This window comes from Temnothorax nylanderi, unplaced genomic scaffold (genome assembly GCF_030848795.1).
Source record: "Temnothorax nylanderi isolate EJ_2023f unplaced genomic scaffold, tnyl_v1.0 TNYL_tig0526_pilon, whole genome shotgun sequence".
Lineage (NCBI taxonomy): Eukaryota > Metazoa > Arthropoda > Insecta > Hymenoptera > Formicidae > Temnothorax > Temnothorax nylanderi.
In genome coordinates, this window is record NW_027249588.1 from 9,782 (window position 1) to 26,163 (window position 16,382).

Consider the following 16,382-nt stretch of genomic DNA (forward strand, 5'->3'; position numbering starts at 1 on the left):
AACTTAACGATAAGAAATTCTCCCTGCAATTCTTAAATTGTTATAATAATTATGTCTTCAATAATTTTATATAATAAAATATTTCTGTTTTATAAAAACTAATACGTTTTGCTTGTCTTTCTTATAAATATTACATATTTTAATATATTTAAATTTTTATATTTATTTTATTTTATTGTAAAAAAATTTAAAAATAATTTAAAAAAGAAGAAAGTTTTGATTAACTATATTTAATTTATATTACAAAAGATTAAGAAGAATTTAGAAGTATCACAGTAGGATGAGTACCAATCCATCAAAATAAAATTTATAGGTTTTAAGTAGTAGCTGTAGGTTAAATAGACTCAATAGAGGTTGTTATAGACTTCAGAGTACTAAAGTAGACGTTAAGTTGAATCTGAAGTCGAAAGTAGGACCAAAATTTCAACTCGGAGGCTTCAGAGTACCAAAGTAGACGTTAAACTGAATACTGAGGTTGAAAGTAGGATCAAAATTTCGACTATATACGCTTTCAAACTTTATAAGAACGCTTACATAACGCCGTTGGGTTTTGAGCGCTTCCAGAACGCTTATAAAACGCTGTATATAACGTTTCATGAAAGTTCTGGAATGCTGAGGCAACGCTTTTCAGAGAACGCTCAGTAAACGCTGAAACGCATTCGTCCAGAGAGTTTGCTGTCAGACTTTTCAAACGTTTAGCAAACGTTTTTCCCAACGCCGTAAGACAAGCGTTTTCACTCCGTTCAGCAAACGCTCTTCCGATGTGGCGAATTGTAGAGGCACAGCTGCGCCCAGATATCGCTTATGCGGTAAACTTCGTCTCTCAGTTCCTTGAGAAACCATTGGAACGACACTGGATGATGGTCAAGCGAATCTTAAAATATCTTCAGGGCACAACGGCATATGGGATCAAGTACAGGTTGGACGGAGACATTCCCAGACTGACAGGATATAGCGATGCAGATTTTGCTAATGATCCAGATACTCGCAGATCAGTTAGTGGAATCCTCTTCAAGTACAACGGCGGAGTGATCACTTGGGCAAGCAGGCGACAGCAAAGTGTAGCGCTCTCTACAATGGAGGCAGAGTATGTGGCCGCGAGTGAGGGTGCAAAAAAGGCTGTATGGCTAGGCAGATTGTTCAGTAAGATCACACCGCTGCACAAAGAGCCTGTGATATTTATAGACAATGCCAGTGCAATAAAGCTTGCCAAAAACCCTAGTTTTCATAAGCATTCTAAGCACATTGCGGTGCGTTATCATTTCGTGCGTGAGTGTGTTGAAACGGGTCAATTAATAGTAGAGTATATTCCAAGTGAAAAACAAGTAGCTGATATCCTAACGAAACCGATTCCGCGCGTGTTCAGTATGAGAAATTGCGTGATCAGTTGAGATTAACTGAATAATTGACTTATAAAGTTATAAATTTGCGTTATGGTATACAACAGAGCATATTTTTGTTATATTGCAACGGAGTATATTAGGTTTGCATTATGTAAAAGTTGTGTACCATCATTTTCTTTTTAAAGCGTTATGTAGTTGAAAGTTGAGCGTTAAGCTATTTGTGTTCTGCAGAGAAGAACAATGCAAAGTTTAAGGGGAAGTGTTAGAAACGATAAAGCTTTTTATTGGTTCTAGCATAATAAGTTGGCAACGCTGTAACACTATTGCATGTAGGTCGCCCTCGCGCAGGTTAACTGCTTCCAGTTAAGAATCGCGAGGAATCGTGAGAGTCGCTTCTGTCTGTCCGAGCATTACGACACGTGCAACTAACTTCTGTATCATTCTAATAAACGGTTCATTGTTCAATCATATTAATGTTTACTTCGCCTTACGGCTCCCACGAAACATTAACAAAGAAATAACGTTTGAACAAAAATGTTTTTGAAACTATGATTTAAACCATGATTTAAGAAACGTATTTTTTACGTTTCTACAGTTAACAAAAATATTTATTAAATTTTTCCTTTTAAAATTATAATTTGCTTTATGTATATATAATAGCTTTAATAGTCTTTTTTAAAACATTTAAATTTATATTGCACAAAATAAATTATTTTATACATGCACATATATCCACTTATTTACTTAAATTAATTTTGTCCTACCGGTCTTAATCTATTTGTCATCGGACAAATCTGAGCTTAGAAAACTTCCAACAGTTGCAAAATAAACGTTCTGCTGAACGTAGCTATTGAAAGAACGTTTATATGTTTGTTTTATTTTGAACTTCACAAAAATCGTGAATAGAGCACATAATTAGCACACAAAGAGCACTTAATTTCTACATATGTGTTATTCCGGTTTTTTGTGGGGGGGGGGTGCTAACTTAACAGACATAATGTATTTTGATACACAGAATGAATCACTGAAGATGTTACTAATATTTATGAAATTGAACGAGAAATTCTTATTTTCCAGCAACTGTTTGGTAAAGATCCGGAAAGATTAATAATCTATTTAAAAGGAAAGAATAAGAGTTTAGAAAAAAAATAGTAAAAGAGTTATATTGAACTAGAGCACCTGTATCGCATTGCCTAAAGAAGAGTTAGAAGACACCTTAATTTCTTTTATCCAAAGGCTGACTTCAAAAACTTCCCCTCCTAGGATCAATACTTTCTGAGATAATTGGCAGAGATATTTCGCAGAGATAATTGGCACACGAAATAAAACTCATAATAAAACATATATATGTATATGTATATATATTTTTTTATATAAATAAAACTACTTTTTTATGATAATTAGTGTAGTGCATATTTATTGAAAATAAATACATATTGCCTGAAATAAAAACAAAATATTAATAACAACTTTATTAAATGTTAGAATTAATATTACGATAATCTTGATATAATATTGTAATAAAGTTGATAGTTCGTTTAAATTTTTATCCCAAAAACATTACAGGAATGATAGAAAAACCTTAGCGCAATGTCATTTGCAACGTTATGGCACTCCCATTTCAACATTACTGAAATTTCGGAATCGTGGTCAAAGTATGTTCATAATGATGCTCTATACAACATTAAGAACTACATATTTAACAACATTACAAGTTCTAGAATATCGTTGCAATAACATTGTAATAATGATTTTTTGCTTACTGGGTAGTTTCTTTGTAATAAGTGAAATACGAACATGCTGCGTTGTAGCCAGCTTGCCCCGATAGTAGGGTAAGTTGGCTATACGACAAAAGTCTATGTTAAATGAATAAAAACGTAATAGAAATACGAAATGCGTAGCAGATGTACTTCTTGATAAAGATTGTATATCTTTTAAAGTTATTTTGTAATGATCAAATAGCAAAATCCTGTTGCAGAAAATTGTTAACTATTTTAGATGTAGCTTTCTGATATAAAAATATTAAATATAAATATATATCTAGCAGCTTCTATCAGCATTGTAGGTAGCAAATCACATATTCACACACGTCTCACGCTCGCGGCAACAGCAAGTCAAACTAAACGTACCTTAATATGAGTCAACATATCCCATCTTTACATACGTATTAAAATAAATTACTGTTGTTACTCAAAATAACACAGTCGAATATAGTAACAGAAACTTTTCTTTTAACTAACACTAATACGTCACTTTGATTTACTTCTCAAGCTGAAGAACACTAATACGATATTTTGAAACGCTCGAAAATTTACTTGCCACCTCTTGAATCAGAGTTTTCTCTTTTTTTATTGCAATATACTTGTTTAATTTAAATAAACTTTGGGAAAAGTACCTATGTCATAAAAGAGATATTTTGGGTCTGTTTTCTATTGCTGAACTGGCTGCACTAGTTCAGAGTTTATCTTTTTCCTTCCAAGTCACAATGTGGAGTAACAAAGATAAACTCTGAACTAGCGCAGCCAGTTTAGCAATAGAAAACAGACCCTTTGTGATAACTTTTCCATTGTTTCTTTCCATAAATACATAAACGGAACGCATTGCCAATTTGCCCCTTGTTCCAATGAGCCCCGATCTTCCCTAAGTTAGAGTGAGACAAGTATATTTTGTTTGACTTTAACTTATTGCACGAATGTGTACCAGTTCAGGAATTTATTCGAAAAAGAATAGACGCCATAGATGGTATAATAGATGCATAAAGCTTCTAGAACATTCTCACGCATGTCTTAAAGACGTCATAAACACGTTCAAAAGACGTAAAAAGTAGGAATTTTCTTCATTATTAAAAAAAACGTTTCTATAATAGTTTCTTAAACATTATTTTATCGGAAAAGAAACGTTCCATCGAATGTTTTTCGAATAGACATTTTTACTCATGAGAAACGTTTCTAGAAATCGGTTATGAAACGTTTCGGAAAAACGCTTATAAAACATTTTTGAAACTTGTATGTGCTACCTGGGTTAATACTTCCATAACTTTGCTAATGACAAAACCGCGATCTCTGTTGTAATATATAGATTGTTATCAAAGTTATGTAAATATTAAATTATTTATGATGCCGATTTATCAAGCAACACTAGCTCCTCTTTCGTATTTTTCTCCTTGTTAACGCGTTTTCGTGTTATTTTTTTATTATAATTTACAATATGTCTAAAAGTGGTCGTATAAATTAGTTAAAACTAGACATCTATAAAACGCCTCAAAAATGTTATGAGACGTTAATAAAACATCTTATAAAAATTAAGACGTCATAATGTTTTCTGGGTTGGATGTTGATATATGTACTTACAAACATGCTAAAAAGATACATCGAAGAGAAAATTAAAAACTCGCTATTATATTCAGGATTACAATTAGTCCATTCAATATCATACTATCAATTTAAAGTCATGTCTTATTATTAATCGTTAAAAAACCACAACATACTTTTTTATTTCAAAATGACAACGTGGCAATTGCATCGTCACATACCCAACCGCCTAGATTATACGAGAAACGTACAAATATATGAAAAACATAGACGGGTATATTAGCAGGAAAAAATATATAAACGATAATAAGAAACGCATGACTAGCGCGAATAATAAACTTCAGGTATAAATAATAAATAATTGCAAAGCGTTAATTTTGTTTTAAATTAATCTGAACTTTTCGAGAGAATTTTCTCGAAGGGCACAATGTCCTAAGAGAACAGAGCCTATTCCATGCAGCCTGAGCGAAAAACGGGGATTCTTCCGTTAGACTCGCTCGCGTACAGACGTGGTATCTTATTGCGCATAACTAATTGTGAAATTTTTAATAAAATTTTGAAGTGACCAAAGACAGAAAGACTAAGACTAAACTATCGCTTGCCTTTGCCAGAATTTTCCATAAAATGATTCTCTCATTCCTCAAACACTCATCGACCAAAACAATATACAAACGGTGAGAAAATAAATGTTGTCAGTATGCATGTCATAAATTGAAACTCGTTCTTCTGGTTTGCGGAGCACGCGAAAGTGTTTCCGTATATATAATAACTTTAGAAAATACGGAACACGCACTTGTATGTGCGCGCGCGCGCGTGTGTGTGTGGGGGGGGAAGGGGGGGGGGCACACGTCCATGATCGCTGATTTGAAGAACTCTACAAAAAGCTAATGCCTTCTTACATCACAACTTGGAAGAGGATTTTCTTTTGACGATAATGACGACGTTTCTTAAATGTAAATCTGTCAAATCGAATTTTGTATCGCAATATATCCCCTCGTAGAACATGTAGAAAAATAAAAATAGTCCTCTTATAAAAGCGGTATGAAACCCTGAAGTTGGCTGAATCGCGTTTGCAATTGTTGCCGTGTTATTGCGAACGTGATTGGTCGTCTTGATTCAGTCGATTGATCGAGTGTACAAATGTTTTTTGCATAGATAATAACAAATAAAAAACATCATAAGGCGCGCGCGAAGCGCTATAATCTAGTCCACTCATAAAAAAGCCGTGTAAGAGATTTTATTGTTGACATTTTTCCGCGATGCTGATTGGTTCTCTCGCTGCGCTTACTTCATGAGCAGCTGTATATTTTGACAATTGTGTGTATTAAGGAGTTATAATAGTGTAATAGTAATAGTGTAATGTTAAAGCTAAACAGCGCGCGCGAAGCACGCGTATGTGATATCAGTTCTTATATAATTTGGACCCAAGCTATCAATTGAGCCTACTCAGAACAGTCAGAACTTCGGTTCAGCCTTTATTGAGATTCGATAATCTAATCAATGATTCAAGCAAAGTTGTTTAGTTTAACAAATGACAGATACATTAATCGCTCGCTTTTCAAATCAGACTTCCTCGAGAATATAGAAAGCTTCATTGAAAAAGTTGTATTATTTTGCGTGTTGGAGTTACTTTTTATATATACTCACGTTTATGCCATTTTAAGTTATATAAATAATATGTACTTTATGACGGGTAGTGAGATATATTACCTTGGTCATCACCTTGATATGCAGACATGATAATTTTATGTATTACTTTGCAATTATATTTTATTTGTTATCTTGCTTTTGCTACTCACTAATTATTTTTTTCCATTTAATGCAAATAACTTCAAAACATTTATATACGTAAACAAATATCAAGGTTTTATATTAGTCACAAGCAGCCAGTCGCATAAATGCAAGCAGTACTACTTTCGATCGTAACGTAGTCACAAGGTTTGACCAAATCCAACATCTACATCATCTCTATGAACGTTACTATTTCTAGAACAAATAAATATCTCTATGTCCAGAGATTAATTTTCTATTCTAAAATCATTCGTTATTAAAATAAAATTTCCTAACTTATTAATAACTTTGCATATGTTACAACAAAACACGAAACAAACGAGCAAGCCAAATAGATGCCGTGAAAACGGAGCTTGATCTGCTCATTGCCTGTCGCAAATCTCAGAGACGTAAATTTTTTATTTGGTCATACGACCTTACGACTGCTATTTGCGACTACGTTGGACTACGTTACGACCGGTATAGCAATACTGTTTGCAAAGAAAGCAGTACTACTTACTCGTACTACTAGCAGTTCTGCTTGCTTAAAACGAAATTTTCACAGAAATTCTCTTCTTTGATTGGCTGTGACTTTCTTTAATGTAAAAGCTCAAATTGCAAGCTTCTTGCGACAATATGGATTGCTTGTGACTAATGTAAAACGATCTTTATATACAATAGCTGTTTTCATATGAAGATAAATACATCGCAATTTATTAATAAAATTATATATGATTTCTCATATTGCATTTATATAATATATTTTATATAGTATAAGGCTTTTTTAAATTTATTAAAGTCAATTTAATTTAGAATTTCTCGGCATCTTTAACTTTCTTATCTCAAGATAGATTTCAATCATGAGGATGTATTAATTATTAAACATTAGTATCAATTATCTGGGATTATTTATGTGGAGAAAATAATAAAAGCCTTACCGAGAAAGATAATTGCATTCTGACAGTAATATTAATGTAATATCGTATCGCTATTATTATTAATTAATTGCTTAATATAACGGTCGTAATTTGTCTGACATGTGTTGCTATGTCATTTTGTTTGAGATTACTGTTATCGAATGTTTTACATCAGAATGATAAATTATCTACAATCTATCAGATCCGAATAGACTGCCACATATTGACACTACCAATTATTTCTTTTTAAAAAGTAGTAACGGATTATAACATGTTTAATACGAAAAAATTAGCGCAAAAGGTCTCAGTTTTTCAATATAAAAGTAGAGATAGTATCTGGTTTAATAAATATTTTTTAATTTCAGTCAACTCAACTTCTAAGATATTTATTTTTATTAAAAATTTCAAAATTATTCTTTCTCTCCTTTCTTTCGAAAAAGTTATCAAAATTTAGTATGTGATATGTTTTGTATTATAATGTATTTAGACCTATCCGAAAATATCTAAAGTTAAAGTTATGCAATGTAATATAAATATGTATTATTTTATTGCTCTCGAGCGAAAATCTTATACCACAGTAACTTTATATTTTTTATTAACTCTTTATTCAGTTTTTTATTCATACCTGTACAAGAAGATAAGATCAAGATTTGCCGAAATCTATCAAGGAAACCAGTTCAGAGCTATGCATTATCTCTTCCGATGTAATATGAATGATTAGCGTACATGGACTATCTTTCCGTACGCAATTATCTTACTTTATATTAATGCTGTATCTTTTTATCTGTATCTTTTTGAAATAGATGTTAGCAAGTAAAACCTAAACTAAGCGCAAGATATAAAATATAATAATCGTATACATACATTTACCTATGCAAAAAGATACCCCAGACAGCACGCATATCCAAAATCAGGATCTAAGACGTCTTAAAGATATCTTTATGAGACATTTATATTATTTTTATAATATGTTTAATATGTTTATCATATAACTTCAATTCAGAATATTTCAAATTTTTAATTTTTAATTTTCAAAGTTTAGTGGAAAATTAACATTTATTTTATACACATTACCAGATTACATAGTGTATCCTTACGCGGACTGTCCAGTTGAGTAGAGACACAATTATTAGATCTCAATATATAACAGCTGAAATGATCAACTTCTTATTAAGCTCATACAATTGATTGCTCGAGTTTATTTTACATAAAAAATTGTCTCTTTTTTCTTCCATTCTGTGAAGATATATTATAATATATCTGTCTAAGTCGGTTAATTTATTTTTAAGTAACGTTTTCCAAAAAATCTGCATCCTCAAATTTCACTGTACGATGACAGTATTATACATATATAGATCAATACACCTCGACTGTCACATGGAGATAATTCTATTGGTTTCATGTAGTTGATCTTATTGCTTGCCATATTGCATGCCATTGAGAGACATAGTATTCCAAGCAAGAGAAAAATATCTAGTAATTCAGAAATACTTGTGTAAATTTTGGGGGTAAGTCCTTCACAAATAAACAAGAAAAAAATGTCATATTTATACGCATTTGTCCGAAACCAGTCATTTCCCGACATATGTTTATTTAACATTTTTTTCTTGTTTATGTGTGGAGAACTCACTCCTAAAGTTTGTACAAATATTTCTAAATTACCCTGTATAATAGGAATGCTTTTTTAATTCTATCATAATAAAAACGTATGGATGTATTGCATGCACACCCGTACGCATAACACATGCGTTACTATGTATGCTGTGATGAAATCCATACGTAGATATATCTTCATTCCACCCATACGTATGCATAATATACTATTGTGTATGTTGGATGTAAAATAATGTGTTTGCATGTGCATGTGTGTAAATTTGTATACATGCGTGTGTTTGAAACTAAAGATTCTTATATACATTTAAAAAATTATTAAAAAATAATTACCGATATATCATTTTATATAAAGGTATTTTTAGAAATATATCAGCAAATTTAAAGTTAATTATGTTATTTAATTATAAAGTACTATAAAAAATTCCAAGTATTACTTAACACACACACGATATGTACTTGTTAATATTACTAAAAGAAATACAGAAAAAAAAGATTAGCTACTGTAGCAAATCTAGTCGTAAAATATAGATAACTAACCTTTTTTGCGGCAAGAATAAAAGGTTTTGCTACTATTGCTAAATTATTGCTCTCGCTGCAAAAAATGTTAGTTATCCATATCTTACGACTAGATTAGCTAATTTTTCTTCCGTGAAGAAATTCGTTAAAAATTAATTTTTTCAAAGGTAAAGAAACAGCTTCAAGTATACACGCGCCACCCAAAAGATTTGATAACCCACAAGTCAACGCCAATTTGTAGTTGTCAGTAAAATCAAGAATAATTATTATACTTGTGTCTATATACTGTAGAAAAATCTAATGTGTAAAATAGTATATTATAATAAATAATAATAGTAATAATAATAATAACAATAACAACAATAACAACAATATTTTATTATACGTTATTATTCTTTATATTTTTAACTAACAAGCGTTTAACTTAAAAAATAGTTTTAGTATTGCATAAATGAAACATACAATTTCGCTATTCTGCCGCGGATTCCATCCATCCAAATTTTACATTGTATAAAGCGGTCTTAAACCAACCTGGCGTACAGAAACTAGGCGTACCCAGATTGTATTAAAATAAATATGTGTACATACACGTATATTATTACTATATTATAATATACGTCATTTTGTGTATCGTATATTATTTTGTATCGTACAATACCTACTAAAACTATTTTCGTAGTTAAGCTCTTGTTAGTTAAAAATATAAAGAATAATAATACAGCAAAACATTTGTTATTATTTTATGTATTTTAAATATTTCTTGCATTGCATCACGTAGAGACGATCTTCATTATATTTTAACTTCAAATTTGTATAAAGAAAATATAAAAACAAAATAATTTTATTTATAAGAGATTTTATTTATAAAAAAGAATATACTTTTAGATAAGCGAAAATAAAAAAATTAATTTACTTTATTTCCAATAAATATCATCAAAATTATCATTTTTTGACCATTTTGCATCAATTTTTTTTTTAAATAATGCGATAGCAAAATTGTGAAAATAAATTCAACTTTAGCACATCAAATTACTTTGGTAAATATTACGTATTCTTAAAAAAAAGATTCACGCAAGAGTGTGTTGTTAAACGTCAGAATCATTAGCTTGAGTGGGGAAACATAATAAAAGGATCACCAAGTCAACGATATCCTCATTTGGTAGTAGCATTCATATAAAGTGCATTAATACTTTGCATTGATTATTACTTACTACAATGTTGTTCGTAAATGGTATATTGATTTCTCTGGCAATTGTTGTTATAAGTTACTTTCTTTGGTACTGCTGCCAAAAAGTGTTTTTTATTAGAAGATTAAATAACTTACCAGGACCAAGAACATTGCCATTTATTGGTAACTTTCATATTTTGCTGGGTCGTGAAGGTAATACCAATACTTTTAAACTACAGATATATTAATATTTTCAAACTATACAAAATTAAAAAATTGGCATTAAAATTTTCTAAAGTAAAAGTAATTTAATTTTCCAAATAAAATTAATTATGATTCAGAGTATTATTAATTTAGTATAATGACTAAAGATAAGATTTAGTTTAATAAGAATGTATAAGGCGCTATTTTTTCGGTCAAATTAATTCTTACAATTAGATATTATTTTATCAGAAAAAATTTATTATTTATAAAATTAAATTATTGTATAAAGCTTGATACAATTATATACGAAATCAGATATATAAAAATATTTAATATCAACAACAGAATTAAATATAATTAAATGTTTTAGTTAAATGTAATTCAAACTTTTTATGAGCACCTCCAAACTTACAGGTGAAAATACCTAAATAAAATTAAAGATTTTTAGTATATGTAAGTATCTGAAACAAGTAATTTGTCAAAATTAAGAAGGGGCTATAAGAGTTAACACGGTTATTGGTGCGTAATTTATTTAACCAACATTACGTGGCAGCCTTCTAATGACAGTCTCTAACTTCATTTTATATTGTAATTTATGTTCGTCTAAATTCTATTGTTGTGACAGAGAATGATGACAGAGAAAGTTTTTTTTAAGGTCATTTTTTTCGAGATATCAAAATTAAAATCATTTTTTTAATGGAACCATATGCCATGTTTTTGCTTGCGCTACTGGCCGACTTCAAAAAAAGTTCATACACCTATGACAACATGAGCTTCAAATAATCTAGAACATGAAAAATTACGTATGTTTGAGAAAAACAGAAAAGTCAAAATTTTATGCTTTTTAACATAAAAATTTATTTTTAAGGTTCCTGGTCCCTCGCTATAGTCATCCTTGTTTGATAACGTGAGAAGCGAGAAAATGCCAAGAATTCTTATGTTACATTCAAATAAAAGGATATACCTAGAAAATGACACTTATGATTGGTTCAACACATTTGTAAAATTGTCCGAACACTTTTCTTTTACTCGAACAATCAATAAATAGCCGCAAAATTAACTTGACATAGAAGCTTCCTGTTTAAGATATATTTTTTCATATCTTTTTTTTTTTTATTAATTTTACAAGTGTGCTAAATTGATTACAAATGTCATTTTGTGAGTATATCTCTTTATTTGAACGTATAACGCAATAATTCTCGGCATGCGTTTTCTCGCTTCTGACATCATCAAACAAGGATGATTATAGCGAGGAACCAGGAGCTTAAAAAGAAATTTTTGTATCAAAAAGCATGAAATTTTGACATCTCTGTTATCTTCAAATATACGTAATTTCTTATGTTCTAAATTATTTGAAGATCATATTGTCATAAGTCTCTAAACTCCTCGATTTTGACCATAAAGTGGCGCAAACAAAAACATATGGTTTTACTTAAAAAAGTGACGTTAATCTTAATATCCTTAAAAAAATAATCTTGAAAAAAAAACTTTTTCTGTCATTATAATTGATCCCTCAAACAGTGCAAATTTTTTCCTAGACATTTTTTCGTATCATCAAAAATAAGTGAGATATTTCAAATGCTCAAGTTAAGTGGACCATCCTGTATATTATAAAGGAGACCAGGAAAAACAAACGTAACATTTGCTTATTTACATCAATATTTTCCATTTGCTTGTTTGCATATAAAAACTTTTTCTCCTTTACAAAGTAAACACATTCTTTCTATATTATGAGATAGGTAAAATCTAACCACATATTATAATTAAGTAGAAAAATAAAATTTTATGAAAATCTAGATTTGATATCTATTGTCCCTATCCCTAGGACTGGTTGTAACAGGACTCAGAGTTGATTGTAACATAGTAAAAAATAAAATAAAAACAAACATAATCAAAGTAGCAAAACGTTTTATAAGTCTTGATAATTGTTTCAAGACAAAAATACTGTTTTCAAATAATTATATAATACTTCTGGGCAGTTTAAATTATTTCGAACATAAATTATACAAACATATAATCAACGAAAGTTTTTAACATAACAAGGATTTTTCTCTTTACAGCATAAACAATTTCTAAATTAAGATTAGGTAATTAGTAATTACCTATACCTATGCCTGTAAATAATAAAAATTTGAAAGATAATTTTCTAAGATCTTGAGATCGATATTAATATAAACTAAAAAAATAAAAAATTAATAAAAGAAAAGTAAGTAATACTTTGGTATCTGCTACAAAATTGAGAAAGAAGTACTCCTACTACTCAGAGAGACATTTATGGCAAACATTTAATGAATTTGTTATTAGTGCAAGTCTTATAGGCTTCCTATGTCGCTGCCGCCTGTTCATATATTTCGGACGTTGCTAGACTTCTGTAATAAATACAAATTTATACCAATAACAATGATTACTTTCAGGACAAAACAGACTAATATTTTCATCCTGACTGATATTTCTGCCAGAATTGGTAAAACAAACACACACACACACATTAATTTTTACCAAAAAACTAACTTCCAAATATTGTTTTCATGTACCAAGCTACTCAAAGGAGTAGTGATTAATTTATGATAATCAATAAATAAGAGAATAAACCAAATTTCCAATAAAATATTCAAAAACTAAAAAAACACAAAATATTTACTTTGGTCGTGTTTTTATGGCGTCGATGCAATAAACGCATAATCTTTTATCACTGACAATGAGTTTCGTGCACTACTGACAATGAGGTGGAAGAGGCATTGAAAAAACGACAGCGGATAGATTCGTATATAGGAACAATAGATTTTAAATCACGTTGTCACTTTCTTTCCTGGTCTCCCCTACAATTAAAATATATGTAATTTTTATTTCTGTAATAATAACATGTAAATAAGTAACCTCATAAAAAATATCTCTAAGATATATTAAAATTTTTAGAATTTATGGATTTTCTATTAAAGATGTCAGAAGATTACTCATCTCCTTTTCAATTTTGGTTGGGCAGCAAGTTGTTCATTGGAATATACGAACCGGATGACGTAAAAGTAAAGAAAGAACGTTCACTGCAATATAATGTTTTCATTATATCTTAATAAGCAGCTACTTTATATAAATTATACATGATATCTATTATATGCATACATAATCCTTATTACTAACATTAACTTATTAACTAACAACTCAGATTAAATAACTCAGATTACTTTACAATTGATAAAATTTATGTTAATTGCGCGAATGAAACAAACGCGCAAATGTCACCACAATGCGGTGAAAAATTAATAATTTTTTTATGTTTTAGACTATTTTACACAGCAGAAATTGTATAGAGAAAAGTATAATATATAAAATTGTTCCTCTACTTGGTATGGGATTGGTCACTGCTCCTGGTAAGATATATCTACAAGAGTAAAACATTATACTATAATTGCTTTTTATAAGTACGTAATTTACATGTAGTTACTTTCTTTGTAATTAATTTAAGGAAATATTCAAAATTTATTATTTCATAATCGTTTATATTCTAGCATTACATTTATAACGTATTAACGTTGTACCATAAGGAATATTATGAATATACAGGGTGATCCATTTGAAACAGCATGGTCGAATAACTCATAAAGGAAGGGATTGATAAAAAAGTGTTTCAGATGAAAGTTATAGAGCTCGAAGGGGGCCAATAGATGATCTCATTCAATTTTTGGTTTAGGATCCATGTTGGGTCCAGTAGGGCTCAAGTCAATTTTTTTTAATGGAAACCCCTATTTTCTATTGTATCATCATTTTCTACTAATTAATTTGAACTTTTGTGTCTGAAACATTCTCTTATTTTCTCTATATTTGTTAAGATATTCAAGGAAAATTTGGTAACTTTTTCAATTTTAGCTTACAATATCTCAATAATTGCTTATTAAAGGGAAAAAAGCGATACAGGACTTTTTACTTAATTTGGTCTCAAGAATATGCTGTTGCAATTGTATCTCAAACTTTTTTATATACCAGATAGAAGAGAATCAAGCTAAATGAGAGCCAGACGCGGTAATAGATGCGCAAAAGTTTGTCGAATTAATACGATACCCTACACAGAATGAGGAAGATTCCAGGTTCGAACTCTGGCTGAGGTATTTTTCGCAATAAATTCTTTACAGATATTTAGATACTTAGCATCAAATTTAAGCGATTTAATTAAGGGGCAAGGAAGGGATTTTACTACTGGAGCTCGTTGCAAGTCTGACAATTTAGTCGGCGCTTAATTTACAAATGTTAGAAAATATGTGTATAATACACAAAATTATTAGGTGTTATTTTAAAAAAATTAAAAGAACTTTCGCGCATTAATTATTGCGTCTAGCTCTCATTTAACCCGCTTCTCTTCTACTCGTAGATTTCCAACAAAGCCTATATATATCTAATTTAATTGTGTAATATACATTTTTTTGGAGCTTCTAAATACACAAATATTTAAAAAATAATATAAATACACAAATATTTAAAAAGTTGAGGTACTATGCAACAGCATATTTTTCAGACCAAATCAATTAGTCAAAAAGTCTTGTTCCACTTTTCAATCCGACAAACAATTATTGAGATATATCGTAAGCTAAATATTCAAAAAGTTACCAAGTTCTCCTTAAATATCACGAAAAGTATAAGACAAATAAAAAAATGTTTCAGACAAAAGTTGTTCAAATTAATTAGTAGAAAAAGATAATACAATAAAAAATGAAAATTTCTATTTAAAAAATTTAACTTGGGCCTTATTGTGCCCTATTGGGCCCAGCACGGACCTCGGACCCAAAATCTAATAAGACGTTTATTGGCCTCTTCTCAACCCTTGAACTTTCATCTGAAACATTTTTCCAAGAAACCAATACTTTCCGAGATAATTGACATACGAAATAAAGCTCACCCTGTATATGTATACACTAGATTTTTCGCGCGGGCTCAAAATCTATTCCCCTCTCCCCAAACTCACCCATTATTATAATTAAGAGCACCAATAAAACCCCATGAAACCCTCAATTTTTAACCCCATAATAGCCATCCCCATAAAATTAGTAATCTTTTGGTACCAGTTTTATCAAAATCATCAACAATATTTAAAAAATAAAAAAAAATAAAAAAAGCTTTAAAAAGTATAAAATAATAATATAAACTCTTTATTAGTCGGCCTGACTGGCAATAATTTAATAATTATAACGACGTTTCGACCTCTATTTTGGGTCCTTATCAAGTTAATGCTGAAACAACGTAAATTGCCGGTATAATAATACATAAAGTGGAAACAATGCGGATTACAAAATTCAACTTATATGGATCAATGTGCGTCAAACATTGTGAAATTACAAGTCATCGTTAGACTTTAACGGGGCGGTTGAAAAACAGAACGTAAACTTCGTGAGGCATGACCGTCACGTATAGCGCCCAACGAACAACTGATATACTTGTGTCGTGTCACGAATAATCATAAATAAATAAATTGACATAGAGTATAAAGTCTAAAAAGAAGCTATTATCCTATCGTAAACCAATGGCAAGTTTTCTGTGTCCTTCTGCAAAT

At 30.1% G+C, this 16,382-nt stretch overlaps 2 protein-coding genes across 2 annotated transcripts in view; both read left to right on the plus strand.

The window, feature by feature from the left end:
• Positions 1–761: 761 nt before the first annotated feature.
• Positions 762–1,391, plus strand: LOC139783654 (uncharacterized). The gene has a single exon (XM_071722803.1). It carries the CDS (start codon positions 762–764, stop codon positions 1,389–1,391), a length of 630 nt encoding a protein of 209 aa, XP_071578904.1.
• Positions 1,392–14,086: 12,695 nt separating this feature from the next.
• LOC139783655 (cytochrome P450 4c21-like) overlaps positions 14,087–16,382 on the plus strand; it is a 38,687-nt gene continuing 36,391 nt past the window's right edge. Inside the window, exon 1 of the mRNA XM_071722805.1 lies at positions 14,087–14,211. Coding sequence (XP_071578906.1) covers positions 14,190–14,211 — 22 coding nt within the window. The 5' untranslated portion in view covers positions 14,087–14,189. The remainder of the gene's footprint in view (positions 14,212–16,382) is intronic.

Bases quoted from the DNA above. Each gene is read 5' to 3' on its own strand.
- LOC139783654 (XM_071722803.1), top strand. From the start codon at position 762: ATGTGGCGAATTGTAGAGGCACAGCTGCGCCCAGATATCGCTTATGCG.